The sequence below is a fragment of the Cebus imitator genome, unplaced genomic scaffold (genome assembly GCF_001604975.1).
Source record: "Cebus imitator isolate Cc_AM_T3 unplaced genomic scaffold, Cebus_imitator-1.0 Scaffold149, whole genome shotgun sequence".
Classification (NCBI taxonomy): domain Eukaryota; kingdom Metazoa; phylum Chordata; class Mammalia; order Primates; family Cebidae; genus Cebus; species Cebus imitator.
Genome location: NW_016107464.1, coordinates 1,178,670 through 1,188,964, shown reverse-complemented (window position 1 = coordinate 1,188,964; position 10,295 = coordinate 1,178,670). Strand labels below are relative to the sequence as shown.

The following is a 10,295-nucleotide window of genomic DNA, read 5'->3' as shown; positions in this document are numbered from 1 at the left end:
GTGAAGGAGAGAGCCGGGCCATCAGGCTGGTATAGGGAGTGGGGAGTGAAGACAGACTAGGAAATAGACACTGCTTATGGCACCTTCAGTCCCAGGCTCAAAAAACCCTCATCTACAGACTAGACTGAATCACCACATAAGCTTCCCTACTACATGTGCCTTATGAAACAGGAGGGCTTTGTGATGCATTCTGGTGGCCTAGTTCCATCCTCTGTGAGGTGGACATGACAAGGCCTAGCACTGGGAGTCATTAGGCACCAGAACCCTGAATGCCGAGATACAGGGATGGCTGGTCTCATGCGAATGAGACTTAGACCATGTTGAGCCCTACTTTTGTTCTGTGGGATGTTGGATATCCCTTATACATCTATGGCTCCATCTTCATCATTATTCTACTTATCTGGCAAGTGAAAAGGAGCCACCACGAATTGCGTTTGGAAGCTAAAAGGAGCTGCTGCCGGGTAGGGCAACACTAAGATTCCAACTGAACTAATTAAGCCTCAGATAAGAAGCTTATAGGTTCTAAGTGTCCCTACTCATAATCCCTACTGCACAATTTTTATAGCATATCTTCAGCTAAATTTGTGTAATACTTTTCTTCTCAGAGACTATATTCCTTAACAGGCCCTTCCCACAACATATTCTGATTGAAAAGTCAAGAACCTCTCTATTTGGCTTGGGTTGAGAACTAGATAATATGGAGTCTATCTTGCTGGATCTTGGAAGATCTCTTAATATGGTGGATTTTTCTGGTTGGTGGGCTTCCTAAGCAGAAGCCCTGTGGTTGTTAGAACTACTTACCCTTTTTCAGTTCTGCTTTTCTCCTGTGTCATCCTCAATATCCAACAGGACTTCTCTGGGAATCAGATGGGAGGTATAGAGTTTGGAAAAGCCTCCAAGTGAATCAGAAATAAGCAGAGAAGGAAAATGGAATAAAAAGGTGGAAGAGGCAAAGGAAATCCAGGAGAGTGTATANTTTTGTTCTGTGGGATGTTGGATATCCCTTATACATCTATGGCTCCATCTTCATCATTATTCTACTTATCTGGCAAGTGAAAAGGAGCCACCACGAATTGCGTTTGGAAGCTAAAAGGAGCTGCTGCCGGGTAGGGCAACACTAAGATTCCAACTGAACTAATTAAGCCTCAGATAAGAAGCTTATAGGTTCTAAGTGTCCCTACTCATAATCCCTACTGCACAATTTTTATAGCATATCTTCAGCTAAATTTGTGTAATACTTTTCTTCTCAGAGACTATATTCCTTAACAGGCCCTTCCCACAACATATTCTGATTGAAAAGTCAAGAACCTCTCTATTTGGCTTGGGTTGAGAACTAGATAATATGGAGTCTATCTTGCTGGATCTTGGAAGATCTCTTAATATGGTGGATTTTTCTGGTTGGTGGGCTTCCTAAGCAGAAGCCCTGTGGTTGTTAGAACTACTTACCCTTTTTCAGTTCTGCTTTTCTCCTGTGTCATCCTCAATATCCAACAGGACTTCTCTGGGAATCAGATGGGAGGTATAGAGTTTGGAAAAGCCTCCAAGTGAATCAGAAATAAGCAGAGAAGGAAAATGGAATAAAAAGGTGGAAGAGGCAAAGGAAATCCAGGAGAGTGTATAAAATACAGATAGATATATAGAAAGGGAGTGGAAAATGTAAGTTTTGTCTCATTTTGGACGTGAAAAAGATAATGGTGTCCCAGCTTCACATTCTGTTTTTGTCTTTTAAGCGTCACCAAAAAGTCAGGCAAAGGGCTAGAGATGCAGCATCAACAGGTAAAATCCCAATCTCTCCTCTGACTCCTTTCCAATGCGGGTGTTTCCCATGAATCCATAGTCCCTCTATGACCCCTGGAGCCAAGAGCCATGTGCTCTGCCACTGAAGACTCCAATTCCCCAGACTGAATCTTCCATGGGTGGGAAATCATACCTTGGAAATATTTTTAAATTCTCTATATTATTCCCATGGGAATAAAGAATTGAGGAAATACCTCTGATTTCTTAGCTATGTCATTTACTAGTTTTAAAACCTGTGGAAGTCACTTCATCTCTCAGTCTTGTTTACCATAACATGGGCATCTGATGATCCTCTCATTCACAGTATGGTTGTTAAGGTCAAATAAGAATGGGCATAGGAGAACAAGTCATGATTCATTATACTGTGCACAGAAAGACCTTAGAGCATTTATAATTAGGGTTCTCAGTGTCTTCTTGCTGAGAGTGAAAGGCTCCAACCTCCTACAGATACTCTGAAAACTCTACCATGTCACTGTTTACTATAACACTGTCTTCTGGTTCCTCAGCTAGGAGACTTTCTCAGGAAGAAGCTGAGAAGCCACAGGAGCTGCTCTCTGTCATGAAAAGGTAATCTATTGCTGTTCAGTCTCAAAACACCAGCCTGACCTGTGGTGATTTTTTTCGTGTAGCCTGGGACAGGACTGAGGAGATGGAAAGTGTCTGGGAGGGAGACACACAGTGGACGCTGGTTCACTAGTTGAGAGGGTTGCAAAGGTATAATCATCTCAGGAGGAAAGAGTTACCCAATACTGATTTGGGGTAAGGTCATGGTAGCTCTGGAATTCAAGATTTTACTAGTATACTATTTATAAAAGAAATTACATGGGGTTCTACTCAGCTATGAGATACGTTACTCAGTCAAGAGAATAGATTTTGCATGAGGAAGTCATCCATGTTGCATTCTATTTACAGCTACAGTCTTTCATGAGCAGACTCAGCTGGCCAAGATGAACACTGCTGATATTACCTCCTTTGGTTCTGTATTCAGAGAGTCCAGTTCTTGGCAGAGCCCTAAGACTGGGGCATATAATCTTATCCTCTTAAGATTTCTAGAGAACAAGATCGATTCCCAGGAGATGTAGGGTTAATTAGCAGGGATAGCTCATAGTCCCGGAATGCACAAATCCCACATGAATCTCATTTTCCACAGTTTGGATGTGCTGAATACTAGGCTTTGGGTTTCTTAGCCTCAAATGAGAATGTAAGACAGTTCTACCTTGTGATATATTCCTGATTATGCCCCATGAGCTAACCAACTGACTCTTCCACATGCTTGGTTCCTTTTTCCAGTTCAGCTTCTCATCAAAGCCAACACAGGACCTTGGGAGCTGAGCCAAACTCAGCTCCCAGTGCTCTCCGAGGGCGTGCTCTTCTGTGGAATACCTGAGGCCTTGCCCAATGAGTCCTAGGCCTCAGCCCACCATACCTTACCAAATGGCATTTTCTTAGGAAGAAAAGTAGAGTAGTAGAGATGAAGGGAGTATAGGCTTCTAGACTAGCAGGACTAAGGAAGGGAAATGCCAAGCCTAGCCCACACTCTTCCAAGAAGGCAGATATCACTCCATCATTAATGTTTGCCATGTTTCCCTTTCCAGTCAGGGATGGCTTCCTCCGGAGAGAAGCGTGCGGCGAATCCTGTGTGCAGATCCCTGTTGCCAAATTTGCAACGCTGTGGCTCAGGAGATACAGCAATTGCTGATGGGTGAGAACAACCGGAAGTCCCCAACTTTATCGAGGAGCCCATCACAGGTCTCCTCTTGCCTAGAGATTTTGTCTGTGTCTACTATATCCTTTGAGCAGAGTCTAGAGTTCCATTCCAGACATACCAGAGAGCTTTCACAGGCATCTGTAACCCCGACACTGTCACAATTAACATATCAGAAATCTTTAACCCAGTCAGCTGCCCAGTCAATGTATGCAGATGGCAGCCAAGATTACTGGGCTGATCACCTCCAGCTAGGGCAGGAATTTCAAATGCCAGATGTGCTACAGGGCCCAAACACAATGGCTTCTTCGATGGAGGAGCCAAGAGCTCCACTGAACCAGGAGGAGACAATACACAGCAACCCCAGCCATGTCCAGGGGAACCAAGGCCAGCATCACTTGAATTCCCAGGTTTCCTTGCTGTCCCTGAGCCCAGAAACCCTGAATCAGACGCATCCAATGGCCTTGGATATGGTCCTTGCTGCCCACCTGCCATTCCTCAGTCCTGAAGTCCTGAGGCTTCTTGAGGTACATGTTAAAAAATGGATGCATTTCCAGAGGTGGGGGCTCCCCAGACGTGTGGAGGAGTCCCTGAGGCAGCTTATGCCAAACCCACCATTGTATTACCAGCCTGGAAATGGACAGCCACATTCTTTCAACCTGAATAATACTTCTCAGGTCTCTCTTCATAGATTTGAGATCATTTCCCACCAGACCTGGTGTTCATGTGTGGCTGGCCAGCCCATCCAGACCTTCTGGGTTTCTGAATGGTCCATTATGAACCCAGAACAAATACACCACTGTCTGCAAAGCCCAAACCCTGTGGCTCTAGCCTTGCCCTCTCCAGCCCTTAAAGCCCTAAGTGGCCCCCATCCATGGTCTGGAAAACAAGATAATGCCTCAGGGAGTGATCTGCATCAGAAATGCAGCCAGCTATTCTGTGGGCTCCCTTCTCTGCACAGTGAGTCCCTGGTTGCCACTTTTATGGGCTCTCAAGGCCTCTCAAAGAATGAAAATGTCCCCAAGCCCTCCTTGAAGGATCCTTTTCTCTTGAACAAGCTCTCCTTCCCCCAACTACTGCCTAAAACTCCACCCCAGTCAGCCCCACCCTCTTCTCCACTTTTCCCAAAATGGGTTTCTCCATCTGATCATCAACGAGCTCAGATCAACGTCCCATTTCTGACTCTGGCCGAGCGTGAAGCGTTGGAGTGGCACCTGCTACAGAGGCAGCTCCAGCTTCAGTGGGGCTTGCCAGCTGTCCTACAGAGGTCTCAGCACACCCAGTGCCCCATGCAGCATGAGCCCTGTGGCAAAGCTCAGTCTCCTGAGACCATGACAACTTCCCAGCCAGGGAAGTCCATCTCAGTCCTCACCAGGGAACTACTCTTCCCAGAGCATGCCCGGAACCTGCTGGAATTCCACATCCAGAAACAGTTGATTCACCATCGCTGGGGCCTGCCTCAGAAGATCCGGCAGTCCATCCAGTTGCTCCTTACATCCACTGACCAGCAGAGTTTGTCCTGCAGCAGCACAACCCTAGCCAATGTGAGCATCCCCCAGCCTGCAGCACTGGAGGCCAACGGGGCTTGTGATGTGGCCCCATCACCCATTGTGGCCCCAGTGTCCATACCCACGCCACACTTGTTAACCCAGGTCAAGGCAATACTGCAGAACCACATTGACTCCAAATGTGGACAGATCCACCAGGGCAAGATCCCTGCCTGTGTACATAGGTCCTGGGACTGCAGAATTTCTGGGGGCCTGGCAGTGGCTCCTTTTCCCTGCATTCCAGGAAGCCGGCTCCTGGAACTGCAGACAGCAAGTGACCCTGACCTACATCACAAAGTTATGCCCTGGATGCCAACGGCCCTTGATCAGCAGCAACAGGCCTTACCATGTACTGCCACTGAACACCCTAAGCTGCTCCGAGTCTTGTCCGTGGAGGCCATTGAGAAACTGGAGACAACTTTACGGCACAAGTATCTGGCCTTCCTGTCAGGGCTGCCTGCTCTGTATTATGTGGCGCTCTCCAGGGCCCTGACCGTGCCAGTCACTAGCCAATCTGTCATCACAGATATGGTGCCCGGGCCTATGGAGGTCCCAGCAGAGCTTCCGACTCAGATGACTTCATTTGAAGATCATTGTATAAGTCTTGGGCCGTGCCCTCAAGACAACAACAAGACTTGTACAGACGTTGCAGAAGAGTTCCAGCCTGCAGTGCCAGTAAAAGAAACAACGGAGACGCTGCCTCTAGAAAGCCAGGCTCATCCTGCTAGCCCCCACTCACTCCAGACACATATCTTGACCAAACTAAACTTCCACCTGAGAAAGAAGGTCCTAGAGATACAATTGGGAATTCCCATAAGAGCAAGGGAGTCCAGGGAACAAAGTGCTACAGTTCCTGAGAACATATTCACACAGGAGTCTCTTCAAAGTCTAAACCACCAAGGGGAGACATTGCTCCAGGAACTTCCCATCCCACCAGACACTCCTGCCCTCAATCCAGAATGGGTCCACCTTAAAGAACAGCTGGCCAATGAGTGGAAGGCAGTGCAGCAGAACCAAAAGCAATCTAATTCCAAAACAGTACCGCAAAGTTCTGCCCACTGGGTCTCCAAGATCTCACAACCCAGTGGGGACATGACAGGGGCCCAAGTGCTTTGTGTTCAGGTGGAGGCCAATGTGAACAACCCCAGTCTGGAGGAACCCTGGGGCCCTGAGCCTCAAAGCCCTAGCAAGAGCAACGACCCAGCCCATATCTCCATGTTAGCAGGAAAGAGAGAGGACCCAGAAGAAACCAAAGCAGCCAGGGATCATGGAGAAGGGGATGCAGGGTTTGGGCTCTCTTCAACCAGAGAAGAAAGACCCCCTGTTGAAGACCAGAGGCCAGGAGGGATGCTTCCAAACAAGACACCCCGAGGCTCCTGGCAATGGAGCCGTAGCTTTCATCTTGCAGATCCCTGTCAACACAGCCTCCAGCATCACTCTCAGCTTAAGCTCCCACAGCTACCTACGGGAGTCCCTGGGAGGAAAGGATCTCAGAATGACCTGCAAGACCGCCAAACCGAGATAAATACCATCTTTGAACAAGCGAGGATTCCTGAGAATGCCCAGACTGTGGTGCCCCAGGCTTCACAGGGTCAGCCTTTCCTAAGCCTACCAACTCAGAGTAAGCCTTTGCAGGGCCAAACTTTGCAAGGCCAGGTTTTGCATGGGCAGGTGATGCCACCCCGTACTCACAAGAGGCCCAGCCTTCCAGAGTCTAGCTTGAGAAATAAAATTAAATCTTTTCTGCAGTGTATTAATCCCAAGATGAAAGGCAAAGGGCATGAGGACTCCATGTTCTCAGCTGCTTCAAAGGTGGCCAAAACCAGAAAAGAAAATGTTGCAAAGAGCCCAGCTCCAGCCAAGAACCCTGTGGGGAGAAGTAAGACAGAGAAGCCACCAAGGCACTCCAAGGCCCAATCTCGTCCTGCTGAGAAGCTGGTGGGCCCAGCCTTCTTGGATTGTCCCCAGTCCCCAGACAATAAGCTCCAGCTATGCTCCAGACAACCTGGCCCTGCTGCAGCCCCAGGCCGCCCCCACCACTGCCCTTGGTACTGTCCTCGAGCAGCTTGTGCCACCCAACTAGGGCACCCACCCTAGCTCCTGACCCTCAGTTCAGATAGAAACGTTGGTCTGCTGGAGAACATGCAGAGCCATGAAAAAGAGTTTGCAGGCTCCCCACAGCTGCATCCCTCCAGAGGACCAGTATTGTCATTTCCATAAATAAATGTGCAGGTGGGGCAGGGTGCCAGCAGAAATACACTCAATATTTCTCAGCAATGAGTTGACTGTCTGTTCCTTATCTCCACTGTATTGTGTTAAGGGAAAGTGTGAGGCAGACTAAAAAGTCCTTCCTGTCTAGGAAAAGAGTTGTAACCCACCATTCAGATAGTTCATTTTAGAAGAGTGCCACAGTATTCCCTCCCTGAGGAGGTGCTTTTTTGTTTATCAAAACACAATATCTAATATGACAGGTGTCATTAGATACAGATGACAGACTCTCCTCTGACTACTCCCTGTTTATACTGGGAAGATCTTTCTAGAAAACCTATCTGGGAGCCTGCTGTGACCCTGCTGCCTGTTTCCTGTCTCCACCGCCTCAGTTGCATGAAATGAAAGCCTTCTGGAATGAAATCACAGTAGAAAACGGAGAAGGGCTTGTCCTGCAGGCCCAGGTTTCTATACCACCTATGTCTGGAGTCCTTCTCCACCACCCTCCTTGCCATGATCCTTGCTCCTAGAATTTCCCTTCACAGTAACTAATGTTGGGCACTTAGTCAGCTGAATCCCCTCCCAGGATCTGCCTGGTGCCTTTCCTTCAGGGGATGACTGCTATCCTTTCTCCTGCCAAGGTTGGCACCACAGAAGCCTGGCAGCTCCAGCCCTTGGTTCTTGTCACCCTTCTACATCTCTTCATTGTGTCCCATTGCATTTCTGAAAACACCAAAACCAATCACCTTGGCTGTCAAAAGAAGATGAGGCTTTTGGAGAATGTCCTATTAACACAGAAAGTGACCAAAAATCTAGAATTTAATGCCACACATAAGTTTAACAACGAGATCAGCTGCTCATAACTGAGGTGGAACTCTGGCCCTTTTGTCTCTCTCCAGGAATGTCCAATATTTTGCTATATCAGGGAAATACATGGTTATTATTAATTGAAATATTAGATGGAATTCTCTGAAACCTTTGGAGTAAAATGAAGAAGTCCAAGAGGGAGGCTGAGTGGCAAGCTGAGATCTATAAGCAGCTGCTAAGAAATGTAAGCCCCTCCAAATGATATCCTATTCACATCCTCCTTCACACACACATTAAATGAAGTCCCTTCTACAGACCTGCTTTGGAAGGTCTCTCAGTGTAGCTTGCCATACCAAGACATTCCTAGAGATCTTTCTTGCTACCTGTTCAGTCAAGCCTCCCACCCCAATCCCAGTACCATCACTGGGTGAGTGATTCACCACCAAAGGCCACTTTAGTAATCCTGGCCACACATCAAGCATCTTAATGATGGCTAGCAAACTCATATTCCCTGGATCCTATAAGGAGACCTAAGGGGACCTTGTCCTTCCTTCTCCAGTTACTTGGGTTGAGGCAGGCATTAGTCTCCCTGGAAGGAAGACTGGAATCTCTGACCTCTTAAGGAGGCCATGGCAGAACAGCATAGCTCAAGGTTGTGCTTGCTCCACTCAATAGGTTAAAAATGAATAAAAGATTTGGGTCACCCCCTTCTCTCTGGGAGGAAATTTCTGGCTGAAGTGAGCAAAAAATGATTTTAGGGTAAGATGATAAACATGAACAAAGGGCAATAAAACACCACAAGGAAAATATTACAAAATTCTTGAGCAAGTGTTTTTGTAATTTTTAGGGCAAATGTCTGACCCTGTGAGGAGAATGCAGAAATTAAGGTCAAAGTCACAAGAATGGAATGTGGAGAAAAATGAAGTTTAGAATTCTAGCTCAGAGATTTGACAAGTTACTTAACATTTCAGAGCCCCAGTTTCTTTATCTGGAAAAGAGGGATAATTATACATCTATACCCTAAAACTCAATTACTATTAATGTACTGGTGATTCTCAAAGCCACATTTCTGACCCAGTCTTTCTCCTGAGCTCTAAACTCTATGTTCAACAATTGACAAAAAAACTCTATCTTGTTACAAAGACAATGCAAATTAATTTAAAATTTCTAAATACACTCCACCTCACCAACTTGTTTTCCAAAGTCAGGGAATGGTATCACTATACATCCACTTTTTTGCTCAGTTCATACATCAAGACAGTCACTGAGTTCTAATCTTGATAACTCACAAGTTAGCTCCCTTTCCTCTATTTTTACTGACTCTCCTTTTAGTACAGTTTCTCATCCTTAGCTTGCCTGAATGGTTAAAATATGCCTCATAATCCCAGGGCCTAAGAAAGTAGCTAATGCATAGTAATACATTATATAAGTTGAATCCAAAGTCTATGCTGGGGAGGCAAAGAAAGTATTACATCTTTGTGATGAGTGCCATAAGGTGTGAGGTTGTGCCATATGAAGAAGTAATTAGCTGGTGAGGAGGATCCCAGAAGAGTCACAATAAAAATTACCTTGAAAAACATCTTACATTCAATAATTAAAATATGAGTACTTACTATGTGTCAAGTACCATGCCAAACACAACAAACAAGACACAAGCCTTGCCCCAGGGGAGCTCATCATCTCATGAGGTAGGTAGTCTCATAGGTTCAAATTGCCTAATCAATGTTTATATTTGGATACCAAATATTCATCTCAACCTCTACAAAAATGAACTCTCAATTCCCTGGCCACTCACCACCACCATCCATTTACACATACCAAATCTGCTCCAATCATTGTATTTCTCATATCAGTTAAGGGCAATTCCATCTTTCCAGTACTTCAGGACAAAAACAATAGTGTTATTCTTGAAATTTTTTTTCCCCTAACAGTCCACATCTATTCCATCAGTAAATCCTGTTGTCTTTACTTCAAAAATCCATTAAGAATATGCCCACTTCCCAACCTCTCTACTGCTACCATTACTGCAGTAGCATCATAATGTCCCCCATTTTATCCTGATACCATATGCCCAACAATCTTCAACACAGAAGCCTGATGGTCCTCAGGGAGGGTCCTGATTGCAGATGATAGATAGATAGATAGACAGACAGATACATATAGATATAGATATAAAACCATGCAACTGGATAACATCATCATGGAACTAAGTGTTTTAAATGAAGAGTTCT

General features: G+C 46.0%; 1 protein-coding gene and 1 long non-coding RNA gene across 2 annotated transcripts in view; both read left to right on the top strand.

Annotated features, from left to right (window-relative positions):
* Positions 1–224: 224 nt before the first annotated feature.
* LOC108314220 (protein FAM205A-like) lies at positions 225–7,722 on the top strand. Its single transcript, XM_017543024.2, has 4 exons — positions 225–461; positions 1,731–1,776; positions 2,304–2,364; positions 3,393–7,722. The coding sequence occupies exons 1-4, from the start codon at positions 318–320 to the stop codon at positions 7,144–7,146; spliced, it is 4,005 nt and encodes a 1,334-aa protein (XP_017398513.1). The 5' UTR covers positions 225–317; the 3' UTR covers positions 7,147–7,722.
* LOC119473325 overlaps positions 7,723–10,295 on the top strand; it is a 6,046-nt gene continuing 3,473 nt past the window's right edge. Inside the window, exon 1 of the long non-coding RNA XR_005202529.1 lies at positions 7,723–8,308. This is a non-coding gene — a long non-coding RNA (uncharacterized LOC119473325). The remainder of the gene's footprint in view (positions 8,309–10,295) is intronic.